General features: G+C 37.4%; 2 protein-coding genes across 2 annotated transcripts in view; both read left to right on the top strand.

Annotated features, from left to right (window-relative positions):
* Positions 1-1,740: 1,740 nt before the first annotated feature.
* LOC127438748 (cocaine- and amphetamine-regulated transcript protein-like) lies at positions 1,741-4,873 on the top strand. Its single transcript, XM_051694571.1, has 3 exons — positions 1,741-1,908; positions 2,028-2,111; positions 4,639-4,873. Exons 1-3 carry the CDS (start codon positions 1,780-1,782, stop codon positions 4,744-4,746), a joined length of 321 nt encoding a protein of 106 aa, XP_051550531.1. The 5' UTR covers positions 1,741-1,779; the 3' UTR covers positions 4,747-4,873.
* A 1,428-nt stretch (positions 4,874-6,301) lies between these two features.
* The window catches only part of LOC127438666 (microtubule-associated protein 1B-like), a 37,034-nt gene continuing 16,565 nt past the window's right edge, over positions 6,302-26,770 (top strand). The window contains exons 1-2 of the mRNA XM_051694398.1: positions 6,302-6,593; positions 14,158-14,259. Coding sequence (XP_051550358.1) covers positions 6,437-6,593; positions 14,158-14,259 — 259 coding nt within the window. The 5' untranslated portion in view covers positions 6,302-6,436. The remainder of the gene's footprint in view (positions 6,594-14,157; positions 14,260-26,770) is intronic.

The raw sequence follows: 26,770 nt of genomic DNA, 5'->3' as shown, positions 1-26,770 counted from the left end.
GTCAAATGAAGACAGTGATATAAATGAAGACAGTCCATTCATGAGAAGTTGGTAGTGTAAATGTGCTTAATGCAATGCATCCCCTGCTCTGTTTGTCGCCCGCGCTGCTCCGGGCCGTGATGTATGTGTTGTATGTTCTCTATCGGCCTCTGGGACTGTTGACACTCGCCCGTGTCTCACATGCTTGAAATATGCTTTGCTTCTCTCCCAATGTTCATTGTTTTATAATGTATATTTGTTATATGTTATTTGTTCAATTTCTGTACCAAATAAACTTATTAATATTAATATTAATCATATTGATCTACTGACATACAAGTCATGGCTAGTATTAATAGTGGTCAATAGCTCTTTGATATCATCTGCTGGTGGTCCCAAAACTGCAAATGCAGGAACTGAATTTAGACTTTGCGCCGAGATTAGACATGCTTCTCAAATGCTTCTCTTAGCGCAATTACATATTACTCAATAAAATAGCAAATTGCACTTTGTGTCACTTCATTAGCACACAGTACATCCACAGATAACACACAGATAACATTTGCTTACACTGCATGTACACAAACACACCCACCCACGCCCACTTGCGTTTTGAGCTGGCTTAGAATGAGAGCACTCATGAAAATTGGATAAGATGTAGAGCACGGTCATTGTGCTTAGTGCTGTGCCTAGCCGGGTCACGAAGATTCAGCCCTCAGCCTTAATTACACGTTTGATTGTTTTTTAAATCTTACAGAAATTTACTTTAGAAATACCCTTTGGTCTGTATATATTGTATGGCTTGGGTGCCTCCTTCAATGTGGGGATGAGGTATGCACTGAAGTTTAATAACTGGTTCGGGGGTTGTTCAAATCACTAACCCACAGATCAGCAACAGTAGTAATGCCTGCATTAGCAATTCTTCAGTCAGTGGTTTAGCATAGATACAGAATTAAAAATGAAATAACCCTAACAATATAAAAAACCTGAGTTGACTAAGTTTATATTCTCAACATTCTACTGAGAACATACTTTTGGGAAGTTAGCATGTCCTGCTGTGTGACATAGTATACTCCATGTACGCTGTAATTAAGCAGTTTTTTTTTCTTTACCTCATATTAATTGAGACACTTGATGGAATATTTGTACTTAAAAATTAATTTGACAAACCACAGGACCATTTGAAATGAACTAGTGAAGGCAGAAAAATGTGATTAAAAATAATGAAAACGTATACGAAATGGTGACCTGTTACAGGGCCTAAGATATACACTTTCTCTTACACTGTACATTCATATACATTTTAACGGAAACAAAAAAATCCATGGGCATGTTATGCGTCAACCCATTTACAAAAAGAGTTACGTGCAACCAGTTCTAAAGTGGCATTTTTTTTTTTTCCCATAGATGATTATCTTTTTTTAAGGGTGGTGGTCCAGTAATGAAATTATGTTCTCCGGAAATAAAACTGGTTAGTAATTATAGTGCGAGATGAGGTCAGGTGTAACATGAATGGTGTGATGTTTGAGGTTCATGGGTCACCGGTATTAATCATCATGATGACGTTCTTTGGTGGACAAAGAAACTGTGGTGACAGGCAGCTCATAGTTGACTTGCCTTTGCAGGTTCTGTGGGGTCATGACCTGTGTCATCTACAACATGTTCAATTGATGCATTTTGAATGAATTTGTGGGATTGCACAGAGAGCTTATAACGGGTTGAGATGGTCCTCATGTGGTTACTTGAGAAGTGTCGGTCAAGATAGAAGTTTGTCTCGAAGCAGTCTTGATTCTCGACACAATGGTTAGAGATCGGATCTTTCTACTAACTGTTACCTGCTCCGTCTTAATGTTTCTAGTTAGTTGCGATGATTTTCTAGAGATCCGCTCGCCAGAAGATGACATGAAGGCTCAAGAGGAGAAAGACCTGGTAAGACATCTTACAAGCATTCAGTGTCTTGTGTTTAAATGATCTTCAGACAATCTGAAAATCATTTAAATCTACATCTAAATATTACATTGTATTCAATAACAACTATATTTTGACAGATTGAAGCTCTTCAAGAAGTCCTTGAAAAACTAAGGAACAAGCAAATTCCCACTGTAGAGAAGAAGTTTGGTTGGGTGACCTCAGTAAGTCAGATGTTCATATCATTTAAATCACTGATAACTCTTTACAGTGTCCGTTTTACACATGTACACATGTTTATACAATTACAATAGCAATGACAATCAAATTGATACTTGTTAATAATAATTGGGTCATTTCTGTTATGCAGTAAGTTTTGAACTTAACACCAAAAAACAAACAGGCTTTATAAGGCGGTATTTCGACAAAAGGGTGTACCAGACTCGCTCTAACATGATCACATGTTGATCACACATGAAGTTGGCATGATGTTTCAGATAGTTTTGGTACCCTAGGATAGGTGACTATATGCTGATGTGCTGACATGCAGCATTCTTATCAGACATTTTAGCAGTGTTTTCAACATATTTACATTTCCACCTGGTGCAACTGGCAGTGCGTTGCATCAGTTGCGTGGGAGACTAGGGTGCAAACCAAACAGTAACCATGTTTGAATAATCAATGAGGAGCATGATTCAGAGGTTTCACTTTTTCCCTCTATCTAACTTTACTTTTTTACTCCACTAATGGTTAAGGTAAGGTTTGTGTTTGGGTTGGAGGATAGACTCTATAAATATGTGCTTTTCTCTTCATTGTATAAAGTCCGGTAAAGCTGAAAACAACTTGCTTCACTACTAGCTTTTGGCGACCTCTCCTGGACATAAATGGAGCTCACATGTACCCAGATGCCCTACAACACTTACCGCTTTGGCCACTGGGGGTAGTGTTTCAAAAGTTCGGTCAATGTATACCGATTTTGACGAAAGAAAAGTCGTCTACTCTTTCTGATTTCACTGTGAGATCAGGCTCAGACAAATTTGATTATGTACACAATGGCAAGAAAGAAGAACAGAAAGTTAAAGTTAGCCATTGTTCAGGCAGCTAACATGAGGGTGTCCACTTTTTCTTTTTTAAGACATTTGTAATTTTATCAAACAGGAGGGAATCTTTTAGATTGAGACTGACAAACTAACAGTGTTGGGAAGTAGCTAACTAAAAATAGCAACGTTACAAACTTTTTCATTCATTTTTCACACTACATTTTTCAGTAGCTTGACAGGAGCTATTTTTGTGAAGCTTTTCCAGTGACGAACTACATTTCCACGAGTAGTGCTAGAAAACCAAAGAATTTAAGTTTTAAATTCTACATTTATCATTTAAGATAAATGAACTAGTTCATATAAATGATTCACTGATTCACTTAAGCCCCACACAACATTAAAGGGACTTTGCCTTCTTTCTGAAGCGCAATCTTTAGTGTACTGCTGCTGTTTATCATTATATTTCATTTCAGTTATAATAGAATAGGGTGTTTTAGTGCATTTATGTTGTCACTATTAGTTTAACCCTTATGAAAATTAATCTTTTACTATAGTAATATTGCAGTAACAATGACTGTTACCCTGGTGGTTTGGGTGGAAAATTAGTGTTTTACTATAGTATGACAATAGTACTTTGTGTATACCATAGTACTATGGTTTTACTACAAATACCATGAATAAATTACATTTTTGATGTTAGCTTGTATGTAGCAAACTACATTTCAAAAAGAGCAGATTGACTGTAGTTTATCTACTTTAAATTATTAGTAGCTTGTAGCTTGGGAGGATACAGTTTCAAAGTAGCTTCTCCATCACTGCAAACTAATACCATAAAACAGAATCACAGAATTCCCAAAATCCATTGCTAATTTTTACTGATGTTTGTGCTGTTGTTTTCCACTTCTGGGATTATGATGTCATTAAGGAATTGGCTTTTGTTATTTAGAGGGTTTTACAAAAGACTAACAGGATGAAAAGTCACAGTGAGGACAAAGGAAATTATTTCATTTAATTTATTTTTATTTCTGCATTTATAAATTTCATTTATGGAATCAACCCAGCATCATCTTTTATTTTATTTTAAATGGCCTAAAAAGAATAGGCTGAAGCCAAAACTTATTATGCCTACCCTTTTTGCCTCTCTTATTTATATTCTCTATTTAAATATATTTTCAGTCAAATTCACTCATTCACAACTCATATGAAGAAAGCAATATTTACAAGAAAACATTTTTGTTTGTAAACATTTGAATTAAAGTAAGGAAAATGTTAAGTAACACCTGGAATATTTCTTCATACTGTCAGATTTGTGCATATCACCCAGAGAGAAAAGACAAAAATGGCAACACCCGCTCAAACTTAAATAGTGAAATTATTTGAAATTCAACCCTATGTTCACTTTATTGTGATATTGTGATAAAAGAAAATTGATATATTTTCCATATTTAAAAAAAAAAGAAAAAAAAGAAAAGTGTTACATTTGTTATCATATTAGGACAAATATAATGCATGGGGACATGAAAATGTACTGCATATTAGTGCTCCACAAAACAATGAGCTGTGCTGTATTACTCAGTATTTACTAATGGAGTTATACACTGTAATAAAGAACAGTACAGGATAGTGTGACAAAACCATTTAATGAACTTTAAAAGTCTTTGAGTCTGTGGATATAGCATTGAATTTAATGTAAAGTTCTCTGGTGTGTTAGTGTGATGCAGGAGAGCAGTGTGCGGTTCGGAAAGGTGCTCGCTTCGGGAAGCTCTGCAGCTGTCCAGGAGGAACCACCTGCAGTTTCTCCATCCTCAAGTGTTTGTGAAAGCATGTGTCAGTCTCCTGTAATAATTCTGTCATAATCCTGCATGCAGATGATTGTTGAAGCTATTCTTTTCTCCTGTCGCAGTGGTAAAACTTTTATTAATGTATAACAGGCAGATCAAATAAATGCATGCATTTTTGTATATATCTCTGTTTCTCATTCTCTGATTCTTAAAAAGCCAAATGCTGCACTATGTATCATATAATACAAATAGCCACTAGATGGAGCAAAACTTCAATCATGTGGCCCTTTAATGAAACCCAATGAATAAACTAGTGGTGTCATATCTGTGTTACATGTTCCCACAAAATATTTCTATTTGGTTAGTATTAGTAGTAGGGAAAGGTTAGGATGAGGGTGAGACGGAGCTTTAAGTGTTTTATTAGATGCAACTTCTGCCACATTTTGTGTTTAAAGTAGACTATAATTACTAGACCTAAGGCCCCAAGACTGCAATGGAAAATTTATTTTTCTCACTTTTTTGCTGCTTAACTAACAAGATATAATAGGACATAAACATACAGGGGATGTATACACAAGGAAAAATATAATAAATAGAAATGTTAAAATAATAATTAATACAATTGATCTAAAATCTGTTCAGTGATAAGGGACGTTCTCTTTGCTTTCTGATTGCTGGATATTTTTGAAGTGAAGACAACAAAATCCTAAACTTTTTATTTATTTATTTTTCATTTAAGAAACCTTGCCTTGTGAATATGGTATTTACATCATACAAATTGAATGTAACATAATACCTAATTCCGGTTCATAATTATTGAAAATAATCTTGTGATAAAAAAATAAACAATGTTGTAAAATATAAGAAATAAAGAAGCTGAAATATACCAGAACAAAAACTGTTAGACTAACTTAAAACAGTTGGACTAACTTCCTCTTCCTAGAGAAAAAGAGCACTTTAGGGAAATGTTTTCATTAAATTGACTACTTTAAGAAGCCTATTTATTACAATATTAATAATGATTAACAATTTTTAAATCGATCTCCTTTATTATGTTATAAAACAAAACTTTGTTGATTACTGCCCACATCTTCTGAAAATATAGGGAAGTAGGACAGGAGGGAAAAACATTAACCATATGCTCTAAACTTTCCCCAATTATCCTTTTGCCGCCTCTTTATCAATTAATTGGACGCAAATTACGTCAATCACTAGTCTTCGCCACTCACACATAAAGGTGGGTGTTTCCCTTGAGCAGCATTTTATTGCCGTTTGGAAGCCGGATTCATTCTGGCGAATCGGTTCGTTCGAAGGGTTCATTTCAATGAACCGGTTCATTTGATTCATCACTCAAAAATGTGCCCCGGAGTTCACTTTTATGTGTCATTCTTTTGCAGTTAAATGACTACGTGGCTGTTATCGTAATGTTTTCGACGAAGCTATAGGAATTGAGGTGTAGCATCGGTTGTAATTAAAATGTGTTTCAGTTCTATCACTATTGCTGAGGTCCTGTTTTGCGTAATACTTTTAAAAAGCGTTCTTTACAAAAATTGTTGTTTACAGTTCCAATTTCCAGATGTACACTCATAGATATAGGGCTGAGAACTGCTTATTATATCGGCGTGAACGCCGGGACCCCCCGAAAACTCTCGTGCCGTGATTCACGAATCGGTTCAAAACCGATTCGTTCGCGAATCGGGCAGCACAAATTTGTACAAACTTTGCAACATGGCGGCAGACCACATCGACGAGTTGGCAAGCATGGACAGCTCCAACCGAACCTCTCGTCTTGGTTTGTGCAGGGATAAATACTCATTGCTCGTCATTGTTGGACAGCCCGGTCCGGCTGGATTTGTGGATTTACTGGTGTCAGAGATTGAAAGAGGTAAAGTTTTCCTGTAATTATGGGATGGTGATTGAATGAGAGCAAGCGCGCGCTTCCCTCGCCCATCACTTTCTGGGTGTACGTCAGAAAGAGAAACAATGCTGCGAACGATACACCTTTATCATTATCAGTCTGTATAGCGCGTGCTCGGAGGGAGGAGGTTTAAAAAGGATGGAATTGAAAGATGAGCTGAAGTCTGCTGACTTAAGTCTCTGCTAGTTTAGACTTATTTCATGATAAATTTACCCTAGTCTTCAGGACTGTGTTGTTTATCACCTAATATAAAAGCCTGAGTCATGAATAGATAGATAGATGGTTTGCTGTATTCTCATTGAAAGTCTTTTGAAAACTGTCATATGACATGAATGAAACCATAACAAACTTAAATGTATTATAGCTCCTTCCATTTTGGCAACTAAATATGAAGTGAAATGAGATAAATGCACACAGTGGACTTATACACATTTATTTACTGTTGAACTGGAGTGCTCAGCTTACAACCATTGCAGAAATATCATAAAAGGCCTAAAGTCAAGCCTGAAGTCAATGTGAGGAAGTTCTCCAGTGTCAGCTGTGCTTTCAGCAGAAGATGGTTAATGCCAGAGACACCACAGACTAATAACTAAGCTTGTGTAAGTGTGCTGTGACATGCTGAGTATACTGTTTGTCAGTTCAGAGGCAAAGCATTCAGTCTTGCCTCCTCTTGCAAACACATATTTCCCCTATTGCACCATATTCAGAGAAGCCGTCCCTTTGTGAATTGAATAATATGTTATTGCATGCTGTTTTCACTCATCTCAAAGGGGTCTGAAGGTTGTGCGGGACTGGGTTCTTAACCCCTAGATCCCAAAGCACATTTAAAAAAAAAACTCATCTCGCTCTGCAGAACATAAATAATGCAGCTCATTTACTTAAGCATGGCTAACCCAACATGACTTCCCCTTTCAAACTATACTTGAAATCTCTCTGAGCGTGTTATCCTCAAATCTGAGGCACTGACAGAACGCACACTCTTATGAAGGATATGTATGTACTACGTAGAGGTTGGGCAGTACAGCTAAAAAAAAAAGGTTTATCTTGATATTTTTCAGTCTTGATTCTCGTGTATTTGCTCTGTAATGATATAAAAGATTGATTCTTCCCAATTAAGAAGAACCATTATTTCAACCAAACAGCCATTGTGGCAAAGTAGATTCAAGATGTTTTAAAATGCAGTAAAAATCTAGTTCAAAAATAATCAAGGCATGTTTGACAGTTGATCCTACCAAAATAAGTTTTTTTTTTTTATTATTCTATTAATCAAAATAAACCACAGTTACAATACCAAGGGAAATAAACATTAATTGTGAATTTTGTCATTATCGTTCAAACCTAATGTGCATGCACAAAGGGGTTTAAAGATCCATCGATTTGTATTGATGTATTGATCAAAAAAGCAACGATGCGATGTCATTGTTGCAACACGTAGGCCTAAACATCGATGTACATTTTTTAAGATGCACCTTTATTTTGACAGTCTCATGCCTGCCACGACTGCAGATATTTCCGTCAACCGTGCTACGCATTTCTGCTGAATCTTGCATCCTCATCAAATTTTACAGCAAGCACCATGCACCAAAAAACATGGATAATGTATTACCCTCCTGTCGGAGTTGTGGATTATGAAAGTAGTTTAGTATTTATAGGCACATAAAATAATTTCATATAAATTGCGGGCCCTCAAATCAAAATTGCATTGCGGCAGACCTTGAGGTATCTGCAAACTTCTGATCATTAGCTAAGCAAACCGATATAAGATCGTAGCGTGATTAAACTTGTTATTTACACCCCTTTATGCATCTCTTTTTTACTACAAATATTTTACTACATGAATACATGAAAAATTACACGCAAACACTTGAATAAAACATTGTTTGATCAATTGTGGGATTAGAGATTTGAATCGATTCATCGAATTGGACAGTTTAAAGTAATTTATGGTAATTAAAGGTGCTGTAAGCGATTTCATCCATTCTAATTCCACGAGACTGAACCGTTGAATTAGCCATGCCCGCTCTTCCCAAACCCCGGCACTCCAAAGATAACATATGAGCTTTATTGAGACCGACATCGTGCAGAAACGGTTGTTTAAAACAACAGCAGCAAAATAGCACCCTCAACAACAACTGTTATAACTGTTGTAAGCTTCAATAATTCGCTGAAACTACAATACTCTGAGAACATGCAAAATTATTGACAGGTCAAAAGCGTCATTGTCTGTGGCCCGTGGATGAACACATTTTTATTTATCTTGTGCTGTCACAGAGACAGGTGAGATATTTTATGACACTTATTTCATTAATATCTTTAAGGGAGTAGGAACATTTTTTGCATTTAATGCAAACATTTAATCGAGCTTACCAAATCTGGTGCCCTTTTTGCTACTACAATTGGAATAAAAAGTGCATTAAAATCATTGCAATATTCACAATGTTGCTTAATCTTATGAGAACAAGAAAAAAGTTGTGTACATTTGATATATTGCCCAACCCTATAGGTATAGAGTATGTTTTACTGACTTGCTTTCAGTTGACATGCTCTCAGAAGACCATGAGCAATTATTTTGCCAATGGACAGCAGTTATATATAACTCTACTTGTGTTTGCAGACGCTCCTTCCACATTGTTCTGTTTTAGTAGTCCAAAGATCATCTTTCATGTGCGCAGCTTAAATGACAGCAGAATATCATCTGTTTTCCTTTTGATTTTCAGTCCCTTTATCTGTGTCTACTCAAGGGCCGTGTGACTGATATTACAGACATACATCCCCTTTGTGACTGCTGTCATCATATCCTTCTCTTCCTGGTCAGACACTGTGCTGCTTCCACTGCTTTAATCTGATGGGGGATTTTAAATACTGTAAACCTCTACAGATAGGAAGGTGCATAGACACTGATTGAAAACCACTCTACTACTATATGTGTGGTTTTCACCATTTATATTAAAGAAAATGATAAATCACCTGACTTGAAGCCTGCAATCAGGATGGCCAGTGTTTTTAATTTTATTTTTTTAAGAGAGAAAACACTATTCCTAAAGGGCAGTGACAGTGAAGCAGGAAGCTGTCAACATAGTATAATGTAAAATTAATTCAAATCTAATAAACCCAGATGTTCAGAATTAATAGTATAAATAAGAAAGTACTGATTGCATATCAAACAATTTGTGTGAATATTCATAAATCTCTGAAGATGGAGTCCAGATATCAGATCATTGTCTTTTTTTTATTTATTTTTTTTAAGTTTAGAACAGGAAATGAACTTGCGTTACGGACGTGGAAAAAAAAATACTCCTATAGACTTTGACCTCTAAAACATTGGTATGGTATCCATTAAAGGGACAGTTCACAAAAAAATGAAAATTCTCTCAATAGTTACTCACCCCAGGTATATCCCAGGTGTGTATGACTTTCTTTCTTCACCAGAACACATTTGAAGAAAAATATCTTAGCTCAGTAGGTCCTTAAAATGCAAGTGGATGGCGATTTTTCTTTTGAAGCTCCAAAAATCACACAATCAGCATAAACATCATCGATACGACTCCAGCAGTTAATTAACGTCTTCTAAAGTGGCACGATCTCTTTTGGTGGAAAAAACAAACAAACCATATTTAAGTACTTTCTAACTATAATCAAATGCTTCCGTTAGGGTACACGAAAGAGTGGAGTTCAAGTGGTCTCTTGTGTGATGTATTCACATTGCCATGTTACAGATGTACTCTCACGTTCTCCTCTTGGTTGAGACATCCAGGATAAGCACACAAATGCACCATTGTGAGTAAAGAAACAGATCAAAACCAATGAAGCTTCTATACAGCGTTCCTCCTCACTTGTAAACAGCGTTGCGCTTCCGGATGTGTCGCATGTGCGTCAGTTCTCACGTGTTTCAAATGCCAATTCGATGACATCACAGGCGCATACCGCTGCTCACCGGAAGCGTGATTTAGAGTTAAAAAATAAAAAAAAGTACTTAAATATTGATATTTTTCGCACCAAAAGCAATTGTGTCTTTAGAAGATTTAACAGCTGGTGTCATATGGATGACATTTATGCTGACTTTCTGTGATATTTTTTATTTTTTTATTTATTTTTTATTTATTTATTTTAAGCTTCAAAAGAGAACTCTCCATTCACTTGCATTTTAAGGACCTACTGAGCTAAGATCTTTTTTTCATTTTTTTTTTTTTTTTCGAATGTGTTCTGGTGAAGAAAGTCACACACCTAGTTATCATGAGAGTGAGTAAATAATGAGAATTTTCATTTTTGTGTAAACTTTCCCTTTAAAGCTGCACGATTGATTGAAAACACAATATGGCCTTGCACGATTACTAAACTTCAAAACGCTGCATTTTAAAATCGGATAATCTGCATTCATCTCTTCATCCAGCGCTGTGTGTGTACACGGCACCCTCTAGCGCAATATGTGCAGTACACGCTGAGCAGCGCAGCATTATGAAACGCTTTATCGTTACAATTCAACTTGCAAAGTTTGTCAAAATGATCGCTTCCCAAATGATGGCAGAACGTAGATGCAGTACACTTGAAACGTCACAGAACGAAGCAATAATTATTTGAATCATCTTGGAAAAAGAAATAGGAGTGGAAGATTGATTCTCCCAATTTTGGCCAATCCATATGATTTGATATGAAGGGCTTGTAACTGTTACATAATTAACGCTTTAATATGGGTATTTAAAGAAAGAAAGGAGACCATACTTTAACATGCGCAGAACGCCGAGGCCAGTTATGGTCTGATTAAGCCAGTGTATACATGCATGATGGACTAAGCTACAGTCACACTGGACAGTCATACTGGAATATAACCACGCCTTTTATATCAGTCTCCGTGTTGTTAACCTGTTACGTTCATTTGGAACGCGCGCACACGTGCAGCTGATCAGATTGATGGCGACATCAAGCCAAGTGCTTTGAAAAAATGGTCTCCTCCTTATTCAGCCTTTGGTGGATTGACAACGTATCTAACTGTTTGTGCAAAACCTTGATTCCTTGATTTTGAAAAACATAAATTCAAATTAATCAAGAAAAAAAAAATCACTTTTAGGCATTTCTATCTTTAGGGTAGGAAACTGTTTATCTCTTTGTCAGACTGAGGGGTGATGCTCCTCAAATTTTGCTTGGGTTGGTCCCCCTCAATCATGTTTCAGCAGAAGAAAAATCTAGGGGAGCAGTGCGCCCCCCATACCGCATACTGCAGCTTTTCGGACAGCCTGAATTAGGGCTATATTTTCATCTTGTGTGTTCTTGGTGATTTGGATATCAAACAGTGCAGCTCATTCTAGGCTTTCAGACACATTGGACAGTTTCAACACAGCTGTTGAGAATCTGGTTTAAATTCATTTAATTTAACATGTTCTGATCCTGATGTATTTCAGAAGCATTTTAGAAACATGAAGTAGTAGGGTTCTTCTGTACTGAGTCAGAGGTTGAAAGAGGTCATGTTATTTTGACTCTGGTAAAGAGCTTTTGTGCATAACACTGTCTTGCTGTGCATTTCTACTGATTATTTCTGTCCAAAGACGGATCCAACCAGGAATCCAAACTCTGGGAACATTTTTAGGTGGAATTTTCCTTTCCTCATCAAAATACAAAAAAAAAATGAGGTTGAAGTTGGTTCATATTTTCAAACTCCTGAAATCTAAAGTTCACCCAGTTGTTTTCTCGCCACGAGACTGAAACAGTTCTCAGCAGCCAGGTAGTTGATAACTGGAGCCTGTGTATCAGAACATAAGCTAAACTGATTCTGTAAGGATGCTTTTGATCAGTGTCTGGCAAACAGATTCACACTGTCTCTTTGCTCAATGTGAATCGGTTTGCCAGACACTGATCGACAGCATCCTTACAGAATCAGTTCAGCTCATGCTCAGATATTCTTACTGAAAGATGAATCCACCTGTTTCTTCATGTAGATTATAGTCATATTTGGGCTGTTAATCCTAAAATATCAGATTAGTTTGTTCAGACATGGCTTTGTTAGGGCGGAATAAAAATGTGTTGATTAAGTGGGTTGTATGCAGTGTATAAAATGAACTTTTTGCCACATCTGCCATTTGGGTGAATTGAGAATTTAAGCTACCAGTCACAAACATTTCCTACCAGCCATGAAACTATTAAAGGGATACTTAACCCCCAAAACACTATTTTGTCATAATTTCACCCTCATGTAATTTCAAGCCTGAATGACTTTTTCTTCCGTGCAACACAAAAGGAGATGTTAGGCAGAATGTTAGTCTCAGTCACTGGTTGCTTAGGAGACCTGGCTGGAGTCACTCAGCACGCCCTGGGATTCGAACTAGCGAACTCCAGGGGTGGCAACCAGCGTCTTTTACCACTGAGCTACCCAGGCCCCCCAAGGTTTTCCATTTTTAAGTACCCTAGGTAACTACTCCTGAACTGGCACACATGTTTGTAAATAAAAAACTTCAATAGCCTCGAGCCGCGAGACCAAAATCTATCTGCGTTCCCACCATCGTGCCAAAAGCCCCGCAGCGTTGCACCAGAACCCACCCTTAATACACCGCCCTGGTGCCAATGTCACACACCCCACCCATTTCACAAGCAAGAGGGAAGCTCAAGCTGAGGTATCATGTTATCTAGAAAAATGAGTTTATATAGTTTGTAAACATTTGGTAGCTAGAAAGATAAGTTAGTGCCGACAACTCGCCGACTATAACTGCTGTGTTGTCCCTTGTGGTCTCTCCATGATTTCCCAGCACACAGTCCATGATCTTGAACCATATCAAGTTATTTCTTTGGGCACCACTTTGTCCATTGTGCACTTTAATGGATTTGTACTGTGCCAACAATTATTATTATTTTTTTAATCCAGTTATGCACTGGATACACAAACTAGCAAATTCGGCGAAACTCTGCCTTTGACAGTGATGCTGCCTCAATCCCCAGTTGGCCTTGTTTGCCCCAAGTGTAATTGCCAGGCCAAAGGCCGTTGGCCTCAATAAAGCCCCAGAGAGGCACGTTGAAGGCCCGGAAGTGACGGTGGGAATGCAACTGGCCCTGGCATGCCCTTATTTGGCCCTATAGTGGAAATGTGGCTTTTTATATTATAGATCTATATACTATTTTATTATATTATAGAGTGTCTGTTGGCTTTAGAATTGTTTTGTTGTTGTTATTCAACTGTAAAATACGTAAAAACTTAAGCTAATTAATGCATTTTAACCAAACCTGACTTCACTTCGACAACTTTGTGCAAACTGAGTTATTAAATAATTTTTCTAATTACTCGGTTAATTGTCAGAAAAATTGTTAGATTACTCGATAGTGACAGCCCTACATGATTGTATGTCAGAATTAGTACTGTAAACTTAAAACTTCCCCTACAACCACATGGTAGGATGATATTTTTGTCTAAGACTCAACGATTATGTAAAAACTTCTGTTTTATAGTAAAATTACATAAAGTCAGTATGCGTTGGACAGTGAATGCAGCCCATGAATAATTGACCTTTGTGTTGACTAGTCTGACTGGTCTGGTTTCATCTTTGTGTAGGTATACGTTCGTGGGACGTCGACCTAACTGCCTGCAACCTAGATGAACAGCTCAAGCGTTTTATTTCAAGACATTCTGCTTTCTTCTCTGAGGACCTCAAAGGTAAGAATCAAACAATATGCATAATGTGTATTCATATGCAGGGCCAGACGACATCTGGAGACTTTTTTTTTTTTTTTGCATTTTCTTCACCCTATTTAGGGGAAAATCTGCAGAATTCTATGAAATGGATTAAATAGAGCTGAGATCACTACAGTATTATTGCTGGCTAAAAGCATATACAGCAAAAACTATCTCATGAATGAAAAAAGAAGGGGAATTACGAGTGTTCCAGTTCTGCGGAAAACTGCAGGCGCAGATTCTGTGGTCTTCCTCATGTTAACTCTGTTTTAGTGCAGATTGTTTTCTATGATATTGTAATTGCGATTAATTTTCAATGAATAGAATTTACATGAAAATACTTATTTTGTGTGGGGCGTCTGCATGCCATGTTCTTTATCCAAAACCAGCTGAGAACTGTGTTCCTGAATTAATTTATTGCAATTTTAAAATGGAATACATAGACAATAACGTAATTGCCAACTAAAGCATTTATATATACAGTATATCAACAACATTAAAAGCACCTGCCTAATATTGTGTAGGTCCCCCTCGTGCTGCCAAAACAGCGCCAACCCGCATCTCAGAATAGCATTCTGAGATGATATTCTTCTCACCACAATTGTACAGAGCAGTTATGTGAGTTACTGTAGACTTTGTCAGTTCAAACCAGTCTGGTCATTCTCTGTTGACCTCTCTCATCAACAAGGCATTTCCATCCACAGAACTGTCCCTCACTGGATGTTTTTTTGTTTTTGGCATCATTCAGAGTAAATTCTAGAGACTGTTTTGTGTGAAAATCCCAGGAGATCAGCAGTTACAGAAATACTCAAACCAGCCCATCTGGCACTAACAATGGATTGTTGTATAAAAAAAATGCAGAATGGCAAATACAATTTCCAAAATACTCATAAAATGTACATTTGTATACACTAAATAAATTTTGTAAATGCTTGTGTGGTGGATGATTTTATTTTTTTTATTCAGTGAGAAGAATGTGCATAAAGTTAGGTGAAAACACATTTACAGAAAAAGTCCCCCCCTCAAAAAAAAAAAAACAAAAAAAAAAACAAAAAAAAATTATACAGAAAAAAAAAACCCATAATTTATTTTCACACATTAACCAATTGAATTCAGAAAAAAGCTAATAAAACTAGAGTAGAAACACATTTATAAAACAATTCTGGCGAAAAACAAATTATACCCAAAAAAAGTATTCTGTGAAAACTATGATGGAAACACAAAAAATAAAATATAAAAAAGTTCTGAAAAAATACAGAGAAAAATGTGTTAGAAGACAGGCTCATAAAAATAATTACTTAATAAATTTCTGTATCTGCATCAAAAAGTTACATGACTTCGCTCAAGTAATTTGCTAACTAGAGGACTAATATCGCATGTAAAATGTTACTCTTGTTATTCTGAAATGGTGCTTGGCGATAGGACAATATAATCGGATATCGACGATATCTGACAAATGTCCTGATGCCGATATGGATGCTCATTGGCAGGCGATGTTCAATAATATCGGGAAATGGCAAAACCACAGAGCTGGGAAGTTGCCAAAAATATTAAATAGTAGCCCAGGGTTTAAAATTAGCACCTGTGAGTCATGACCAGCCAAATGCGGGTTGTCTACGTAATGTGCAGTGATGTGTAATTTTGCTCATCTGTCTGCCACTAGGGCGGGCCACCTGCAAGGTGTCTCGGAGTGACACATGACAAGAAATGCTGTTAGGCACAAAGACACGTGCTTGAAAAACACACTTGATTATATTTTTAAGAACAGATGAGAGAAAAGCCATCGACATGCGTGTCTGATTCACTGTTTGTAAAGAGGCGTGAAGCATGAGCTTGTCTTATGGAACATGCAAATTAAAAGAGTTATCACACTTCTCTGTTTCAGTCATCTGAAAACAGTTTGCATGTTTAGTGTCATCTATGAGAATGCTACAAATGACCTCAGACATTCTCAGGAGGTGCTCGGAGTTACAGTAAGTTTGCTTTATTTCCACGGAGCAGTTCGAGCTTAACATGCATCGTGAACGCAACTCTGCAGGTTCACAAATAATAAAATTATACAAAAACACCTTGAACGTAAAATTTATATTTCAATTATCATCATCATGTTTACTTTTCTAATTTTCTTTAGATCTGAATTTTGATGGAAACGCTGCTAGTGATATTCTGATTTTTCATGTAAATTAAATTCAAGACTTGATTGAAATTGAGTAGTGAGAATAGAAATGCGGTAAATCATTGCACAAACCGTGGAAATATCTCTTCTAATTAAAAGAGTGTAGTGGGGTGGGAAAGGACCGGCAGCTGATGGAACATCTGAAATTCTCCAGCCCCAAATAATCTTAACCACTTTTATATTGAACTCATCCCACCCAAGAGCATGCTCAGAACCCTGCTAATGTGTCTTCTATATATCTTTTATGGCCCTACATCTTTTAGGCTTTTCTAAAAGCAGAGTGATGTGCAGAAATCATTGTTCTAACACTTGGGTTTAAGTGACTGTTGGTTGGAGGCTGATTGGAGCTTCAGACTTACTTGTGTACGGCAAACCTCAAGGAGATTGTGCAAGATCACACACATACACAGGGCAAAGTTACTTTATGAATCGCATTAAAATACAGTCTATTACCATTTTTAATGTTCACGCACTCACGCAGTACTTAATTTGGTCTATCTCCATGTGACAGACCTCCGGTTGAAGAGAACGAGACCTCAAACACAACATTCTGTGCCTGTGACATCCTTGCCGAAAATAGTTGTTTTAAACCGGCTAGTGTCACCCCGGCTTTAATATACTGTTATTAGAAGGATGTTAGACCCATTTTGGACTGGGCTGCCTGGCGTGACGGCGCAGAAAATAGAAACCATTCCAAAAATAGAAGGCACTGTTGCGGCAGGTTAGGACAAAAACTCTTTAACGGAAAAGATACCTTTTATCGCATCTCTCAGCGTAGCGTCTGGTTACGACACCATTTGATAGTGGGAATGAGTTTTCTTTCACAGTTTCTTTTCATCAGGATCTTGCTTATTAAAATACAGTCATCTCAAGACAAACAAAGCCTTTTTCTACAGTGCATCCGGAAAGTATTCACAGCGCTTCACTTTTTCCACATTTTGTTATGTTACAGCCTTATTCCAAAATGGATTAAATTCATTATTTTCCTCAAAATTCTACAAACAATACCCAATAATGACAACTTGAAATAAATTTGCAAAGATTTCAAAAACTTCTAAAAAAAATTAAAAACGAAAAAAAAATCACATGTACATAAGTATTCACAGCCTTTGCTCAATACTTTGTTGAAGCACCTTTGGCACCAATTACAGCCTCAAGTCTTTTTGAGTATGATGCTACAAGCTTGGCACACCTATTTTTGGGCAGTTTCTCCCATTCTTCTTTGCAGGACCACTCAAGCTCCATCAGGCTGGATGGGGAGCGTCGGTGCACAGCCATTTTCAGATCTCTCCAGAGATGTTCAATTGGGTTCAAGTCTGGGCTCTGGCTAGGCCACTCAAGGACATTCACAGAGTTGTCCCGGAGCCACTCCTTTGTTATCTTGGCTGTGTGCTTAGGGTCATTGTCCTGTTGGAAGATGAACCTTCGCACCAGTCTGAGGTCCAGAGCGCTGTGGAGCAGGTTTTCATCAAGGATGTCTCTGTACATTGCTGCATTCATCTTTCTCTCGATCCTGACTAGTCTCCCAGTTCCTGCCACTGAAAAACATCCCCACAGCATGATGCTGCCACCACCATGCTTCACTGTAGGGATGGTATTGGCCAGGTGATGAGCGGTGCCTGGTTTCCTCCAGACATGACGCTTGCCATTCAGGCCAAAGAGTTCAATCTTTGTTTCTCATGGTCTGAGAGTCCTTCAGGTGCCTTTTGGCAAACTCCAGGCGGGCTGTCATGTGCCTTTTACTGAGGAGTGGCTTCCGTCTGGCCACTCTACCATATAGGCATGATTGGTGGAGTGCTGCAGAGATGGTTGTTCTTCTGGAAGGTTCTCCTCTCTCCACAGAGAAATGCTGGAGCTCTGCCAGAGTGACCATCGTGTTCTTGGTCACCTCCCTGACTAAGGCCCTTCTCCCCCGGTCGCTCAGTTTGGCCGGGCGGCCAGCTCTAGGAAGAGTCCTGGTGGTTCCAAACTTCCATTTATGGATGATGGAGGCCACTGTGCTCATTGGGACCTTCAATGCTGCAGAAACTTTTCTGTACCCTTCCCCAGATCTGTGCCTCGATACAATCCTGTCTTGGAGGTCTACAGGCAATTCCTTGGACTTCATGGCTTGGTTTGTGCTCTGACATGCACTGTTAACTGTGGGAACTTATATAGACAGGTGTGTGCCTTTCCAAATCATGTCCAATCAACTGAATTTACCACAGGTGGACTCCAATCAAGTTGTAGAAACATCTCAAGGATGATCAGTGGAAACAGGATGCACCTGAGCTCAATTTTGAGTGTCATGGCAAAGGCTGTGAATACTTATGTACATGTGATTTTTTTCGTTTTTGATTTTTTATAAATTTGCAAAGATTTCAAACAAACTTCTTTCACGTTGTCATTATGGGGTATTGTTTGTAGAATTGAGGAAAATAATGAATTTAATCCATTTTGGAATAAGGCTATAACATAACAAAATGTGGAAAAAGTGAAGCGCTGTGAATACTTTCCGGATGCACTGTACAATCTGAGAGCATTAGAAAAGATTTAACACAGAAGTTCCATTTTATCCATATTTTTAACTGTGATATTTGCAATTAGATCATAGTAACCAAAGGTAAAAGTGAAACCATGATTAAATGGACCGTAACCATAAAACAAATTATTCCATGTCATAAGAAAAACACATCCAGAAATTAAATTGTATTCCCTCACTACCCTGATATATTGGTATATTATTTTTGTATCTGTGGTGTGTGGATTGAAAGCCTTAGCTACAATTTCTGTCTGTTCATGGTACAGATTTCTCCTTTATTCCTTTTCAATGCTGTTTAAAATGTTGGGGCCATTTATCACAATTTTAAACTAATTTAATCATCGACACATTATGGGTTTTCATAGAGGTTTTAAACGAATAATCAATGCCGAATCCACAACCCAGCCCGCACTTCTTGCAGTGCCGTTTATGATGATCTGCGTGGCTGAGCACACGAGACCCGTCCACATGTAAATGCACATCTCTGCACTGATCTGTCCAATTAGCCTTGAGCCGCGCTGACTGAGCTGTTTCCTTTCTCTTTTGGAACGTTTGTCATTTGTCAATTCTCATGCGCAACAAAAAAACGACAGCGCACAATCAGTCATCCAACTTTGTAGTCGCACCATTGCGACCTCTTGCATAGTTTAATTGCACTGTTAGGAAAAAAGGTCACAAAATGGGACCATTTAGTCGCAGTCTGGAGCCCTGCAAGAGCACTACCCACTGTGCCACAGTTCTAAAGGAATTTATTTTTGTTCCCTCACAAAAATTTTTGCTGTCCCTCACAATAACTTGTTTCCTATCAAAAGTGTGTCATTCTCTTGCAATAATTTGTTCCCTCACAAAAAGTGTTGCGTCCCCTCACAATATGCTTTGCCTTCCATCGCAAAAAGTTTTGCGTTCCCTCGCAATGTTTTGCGTTCCTGTCCAATAGTTTGCATTGCCTCACAAAAAGTTTTGCATTCCCCTGCAATAATTTGTTCCCTGTTAAAGCATTTTGCATTCCCTCGCGATATGCTTAGCGTTCCCTCACAAGAAGTTTTGCATTCCCTCGCAATGCATTTCTTTCCAATAGTTTGCATTCCCTCACAAAAAGTTTTGCGTTCCCTCATGATGCCTAGCCTATTCCTTAAGAAAATTAACCATGGTTTTTCCACATTAACTATAGCTGAACTATGGTATTTGTAGTAATCCAATAGTTACTCAATATGAACTTATTGTTTATGAAACGGTCACTCTCACATTTGTTCCATTGTACTGAATATCAGCATGGCTGTGATTACCTGCTGCCTATGCTATGACCGAATCACAGCCATGCTGGGATTCAATACAACACTCTTGCTCATGTGATATTTGCTCAAATAAACATTTTCCATTGAATTTCCTGCAAAAATAACAACATTGGTGATATATACCGTCATTATAACTTTTTTTTTTTGGTCATAGCACCCACCATTATTTGAACTCTTTACTGCATGTTAAATAGTGTCTCTGAACTGAACTTCCCCTCTGGCTCAAACTGTTCTTTTCATGAGTCACCTCAGACAGAACAACACAGCCTTTCACTGCAGCACAAATGCATTGAAAAATTTGTCTAAGAATTAATATTTATTTTTTTTGTGCTCTTTAGATCACAGGGAGCCTAAGCTTTGAGTGAGTGTTTTTATTTGCCTTGTACAATGAGGGTACTGTGTTCAGCTGTAAGGAGCAGCAGGAGAAGGTGTGATTGAAAAAGTTCTTTATTCAAAAATTTACCAGTGGTTTAAACTCATGCTTTTATATGATCATGCTCTTTTTGTACTAGTTTAGTTGGCCGTTTAGTGTATTATTAAGGCTTGTGATAATATACAGGTATATTTTCTGTGCGGGTGGTTTCTGAGAGTGTTGGAGTAGTTCTGATAACTGCAGCAGTGTTTATTCTTGAAAATGAGTAAGCACAATGGATGGAGATGAGGGTTGATTTTCCTCCGTCAGGAACAGCTTTCAATAACATAAGCCCCATCACCTCATTACCATCACCAGTGTGTACTTGGGTCATTCATGTTCTGCAGTACTTTTTAAACTTTTAAAAAATGAATTTGCTTGTGTTGTAAGGAAATAGTTCTATAAAAGGGTATAGCAGACTTTCATAAATATGCTTTAGTCATGCTCAGGCACTTCAACTTTATTAATTATAACTTTATTTACACAATGGCAAGAAAATGAATGGGATGCTTAACAGGATGGAAGAGTTCAAGATTTAGAATATTTCTTAAATTGCCATTTCTATTTTTTATTTTACGTTAGTGGATCGTAAAATGGCAAAGTTTGCTCTAAAGTAGTTAAATTATTTCAAATTCACCCCATGTTCTCCTAATTATGATGCTGTGATTTAAAATATTGGTAATACTTTACGATAAGGTTCTATTCGTTAACACTAATTAATGTTGGAGGTTCATTCCATGTCCACAAAACCAGAGGTTCCCAGGCTCAAAATTTAGTTTTTGTTAGTAGGGGTGTAACAGTTTATTGTGGGATGATATATTGTGGTTAAAAAAAATGAGGATGCACAGCGTGGAGATTTGAGGATTGTTTTTTTTTTTTTTTTCACGCCTGTTATTCTATTCAATACGCACAACGTTCAACACCTACTTCATGCAGTGATGTAAATGGAAATTGCTTCATGCACACTAGCAGCAGGTGTCGTTGAGTTCTGCTGAAACTGTTGTGGAGGATGAACGATGACAAACATTGATCATAATCTCATATTATGCACTTCTCAAGCTCACATGCACTTCAGAAGCGCTTAACAGCCAACAATCTGAATCCTCATGATAAACAAGCGATGGATGTTTGTGCTGTTCTTCAGTTAACATCTATATGATATATGTAGGCCTAACGTCAATGAAAGCACACCATAATAATGCTGTTTAGTGCGAGGGATTGAATGTCCATCTTATGCGCGAGAGTGAATATGCACTGCGAGAGAAAATTACAGTTTACAGAGGTCTAATTATAGTGCTAGATTAATCTCAGATAATTTTGAATATTATGTAAAATAATGCTATGGGGGAATATAATCCTAAAGTCAAATGTGATTTATTCTGTTTTAGAGCCTGCATATAAAATATTGTAATCAGTGACCGCTCTATTTTTGAACAATGTAATATTAACTTAGAATTTTTTAAATGTGTGTAATCATGTGAAAGCATATCTAACATAATTCTGTATCTCATAATTATTCATATGTTCATTTTGTGGGGGGGCCTGGGTAGCGAGTAAAGAAGCTGACTACCACCCCTGTAGTCGTGAGTTCGAATCCAGGGCGTGCTGAGTGACTCCAGCCAGGTCTCTTAAGCAACCAAATTGGCTCGGTTGCTAGGGAGGGTAGAGCCCCTGAGGTAACCTCCTCGTAGTCGCCATAATGTGGTTCTCGCTTTTGTGGTGAGTTGTGCGTGGATGCCACGGAGAATAGCGTGAAGCCTCCACACGTGCTACGTCTCCGTGGTAACGCGCTCAACAAGCCACGTGATAAGATGCGCAGATTGACGGTCTCAGACGCGGAGGCAACTGAGATTCGTCCTCCGCCACCCGGATTGAGGAGAGTCACTACACCACCACGAGGACTTGGAGCGCATTGGGAATTGGACATGCCATATTGGGAAGAAAAGGGGAGAGAGATTTTTTTTTTTTTTGTTTTTTTCATTTTGTGACATCATTGCCCTGTGCTGGGCTGATTTTAGTCCCAGTACACTTTAATGAACAGTTCTTTCAGTTACATTTTATTAGTGAAGTAAGAAACTGTTTGGCAAATGTCTTAAAAGAAATAAAATAACTTTTAATCTTAACTTTTTTGATTCAGGCTTTGTTTAAAGTATCATGAAACGAACTGAACTGTGAATTCAGTATTATGAAATGAATCGTGAGATGAGTGGACCATTAAACCCCTAGTTACTAGAAATGCCCAGGCTCAATTTTATCAATTTTATTTACAAACTAGATGTACTGCACTGAAAAGTCACGTGTCGCTTTTTCTTAATAATTTTGTATTTTTGGATTCTCAGTTTTGATTTTGACATTTTTGTTTGACATGTTTTTATTTGAATAAATAAAGGTCTATTTCTAGTTTCAACATTATTTGTACTTCTGGCCTTTTGTTTTGTTGGACAAGATACCATGTGACCCACATTTGGTTTTGGACCATTAAAAATGGGCAAAGAAACAATTTTTGGATGGAGCCACATTGAGAGCCCCATATCTCTATTTTAACCAGGGCCTTACAAATGAAAATTAAAAAGGGGAAAAAAGGATTGTTCTGAACCAGAATCTAAAAGGAGTTATAGGCACTCCAACTACAACTGAAAAAAGCAACACAAAAAAAGATATATATATATATATTATTTATTTATTTATTTATTTATTTATTTTATTTATTTCACATTTTTGGACTCCCATCATTGGCATTAATGCAACAAGTGTGTCTGAAGTCAACTTATTTCAGTTATACCTATCTCTGTGTAAAATAAAATAATGGCACTGCCACCTTTCCAAGTTTATTTTTTGACCTGTAGTTTTGCTCTCGATTATGAAATTTGGCTGACGATTAATTGTCTCTCTTAGGGCTTTCACAATTAAATGTCATATAAATTGTCATATTTCATTTTGAACTTCAAAAATATAAATCAAATAATAAAATAGGGATATGTGATTTCCTTTTAAGGCTTTAAAAACATTACATGAAAAATAATGTTTTTAATATCAAAATATTTCTAAATACTTAAAATATGTCTCTTTTTGGTCATCTTTAGTTTTGGTCAGGTTTACATTTACACTGTTGTTTTGGTTTATATATTTTATATTATATATTTTTCTAAAAAGTAAAAAACAAATTTCAATATTTTTTTATTTACATTATATTATGCATTTAGTAAATATTTCTGTCCTAATTTATTCACTTCCACACGTTATTTTAATGCTCTTTGATTTAAACCTACGAGCCCTTATTTCTCATGAAGCAAAACCTTTTGAAATTTCATTTCATAATTTTATCACTCCACAGAAATAGAGTAAGCGTGCATCATCTCCTCTGTACCACTGTGTGTCATTAACACTGTGATATGATCTCAGAATTTAAAAAACATTTGCCATTACACGATTGTTTAAATTGAAGCCGGAGCACTTTACATTCACTATCAAAGTTTATATTTTGTTCGTTTATATTTTCTGCTAACGGTGCGCGCATCAGAGCGCGTTAGACAAGCGGTTCATGAGCTCTTCCAAACAGGAGCTGCTGGTTGACATCCGCAATGCGGCTTGGTGACACTCGGAGTTCAACTGTACAAACAAACATGCCGTTGACGTCATTTAGCCTATATATTTGCTTAAAATTTCCTTATTTGGCCATTAAAATGTGATTGGAATTTGAAGTGCACAATAATCCCGTGATCAGACGATTATTTAAAAATCGCGACAGGCCTACTCCAAAGTTAAGTTATAGTTACCCCCCTCTTCAAAATAATGGTTTGCTCAATACATTTTAATCCATGGCATTTAATATTTGGGATTTTATTCAGATAAAGTGTAAACAAAATGAAAAATTTCAGTGGGGTGAAGTGAAATGAAATTTTTTTTTTTTTTTTTTTACAGCATTTATAAATCCTAGTTAATGTCAATTTATATAAATACTAATGTTTAGTTTTTATTCAGGTTCATAATGCATTAACTAATGTTAGCATACAACTTTTAATAATGTACAAATGTATTTATGTAGAAATTAACTTGAACCAACATTAATAAATGCTGTAAAAGTATTGTTCATTGTTAGTTCATGTTAACTAATGTACAGTGATGTACACATACAACTGATTTGTAACGAAAATATTAAACTCGCAATTTTTAAAAAATATTATTGGTTCGTATTCTTTTTTTCCCCAATATATATATAAGACATGTATGTGTGTGTGTGTGTGTGTGTGTGTGTGTGTGTGTGTGTGTGTGTGTGTGTGTGTAGGGGATTTAAAAATGCCCAGATCCTTGATACCCTTCAGCTCTCATAGGTCGCATCTCTCTTCCTGTTGAGCGTGACAGGTTGTCCTCGTCATTTCCAGGCAGACAGGCAGGCAGATCCTGACTAATCTCTGAGCAGCTGTTCAGGAATGTCATGGTGAGATCCCACTGATCCCTGACCAGCAAACACTGCTCACCTTCCTGTGTCTGGAAATGACGGAATTTGATTTCCACTGTGCTGTCTGTATTGTAATGTAAGTTATATTTTGAAAAGTAGATAATGAATGTCTCCCAGAAAATGGGTGATAAATGGTTATAATTTTATTATGGTTGCAACATCTATGATGTAGGCTTATAGTTATTATATAGTTACAGGACAGTTTCCCACAACAAGCTTCCATTTCAGTTTTCTCATCACTTAAAATGAAAGACCAGAGAATTTGGGGGCAGAATCAGCATTTTTTTTAACAGAAAAAAAAAAAAAAATAGGGGGATGTGACCCTCTTCCTGTAACAAAGAAGCAGCTCTGATCTGTTTAGATAATGAGGGCAGCTGGTCCAACTAGTATGTTCTGAAGCCAAATACAGCTCAGATTAAACCCCCACCCCTATTTACACAGATTTCAAACAGCATGTCAAGCTCTGTGTGTTATGTATGCTTGTGAAAGTGTGTGTGCTTTGTACTATTATAAATATTTGGGGGTGGGGGCTGCATTCTTTTATGGTTTTTACAAGGTTAAGCCCCCAATACTATTGTTATGTCCTATATACTAGTAGTCAACCTATATTTGATTTTATAGCTTATCCCGATATCTAGAGAGAAGTATACGGGTACGGCACGGGACCCATATTTACGACGGTAGCCCGTGAAAGGAACAGTGGTGCGCTCCTTCCCTCCGTAGTGCTAGGGTCTTCTCCTTGGGCAAGAGAGAACAACCCTTAAGCTCCCCTTGCTAGGATCACAGCTATAAAGATTTTTCCACCACTCTGTAAGAACCCAGAGTTTAATAGATCCCTTTTTTACCTCTTTACTATTATAAGAAATAGGAAAGAGTTGCAACCCGTGTTGGTGAAGGAAGAGATCCTGGTCCCTGAGAAATGCGGTTTGCTGTGGACACCGTTATTTTAACACGGTACATTGGCTCCTACGTCACCTAGGCGGGAGGTTGGAATGGCTCGATCCAATCAATCGGCTGGTCAAGACTTGCCCTGGGACTGCTCTGTGTAGGGTAACTGAGCATCAAATATTTCTCAGACTCCCAGTAGGCGTTGGCTAAGAGTCAATCAAGTAAATTGAGTAAATTGTTGCTCAGTTTGCTTGAGTATATCATCCCTGTATCGCTGATGCATAATCTGCTGGAGGTCCGCAGTGCTGTGCATCCCTCTCTTTTTGGCTCCAAGGTGGGTGGGGAGCAGAGATGATGAAACTGAAAAACTAAAACATGGCTACAAAACACAACTCAAAGCATTTTTTCGGACTTGGACACTGATAATACTTCAAAAAGCAAATGTGCCTCTATACCGCATAATGACTGGCCAAAATGTATCATTATTGAAGCTGCTGCTCCAGACTTTCCAATCAGCAAGCTTTCCCCTTTTGCTATGCAAAAGGGTATTGCAGGAATTGCAGGTACAGTAAAAAATGAAAAAGCTTCGATGTGGTCAAATTCTTGTGGAGTGCAGTAAAAAGGCCAATGCTGAAAACTTACTAAATGCCAGCACATTAGCTGGAGTACAGATAAAGGCCTTTCCTCATCCAACTCTGAATTACAGTAAAGGAGTAATCTGCACTAGAGAGCTGGACGACGT

Source organism: Myxocyprinus asiaticus, chromosome 50 (genome assembly GCF_019703515.2).
Source record: "Myxocyprinus asiaticus isolate MX2 ecotype Aquarium Trade chromosome 50, UBuf_Myxa_2, whole genome shotgun sequence".
NCBI lineage: Eukaryota > Metazoa > Chordata > Actinopteri > Cypriniformes > Catostomidae > Myxocyprinus > Myxocyprinus asiaticus.
Note: the sequence above shows the minus strand (reverse complement) of the source record. Positions and strands in the feature narration are given on the sequence as shown.

Coding starts and splice junctions, on each gene's coding strand:
- LOC127438748 (XM_051694571.1), top strand. CDS start 1,780: ATGGTTAGAGATCGGATCTTTCTACTAACTGTTACCTGCTCCGTCTTA. Junction 1,909..2,027: donor CTCAAGAGGAGAAAGACCTG/GTAAGACATCTT, acceptor ATATTTTGACAG/ATTGAAGCTCTTCAAGAAGT. Junction 2,112..4,638: donor AGTTTGGTTGGGTGACCTCA/GTAAGTCAGATG, acceptor CTGGTGTGTTAG/TGTGATGCAGGAGAGCAGTG.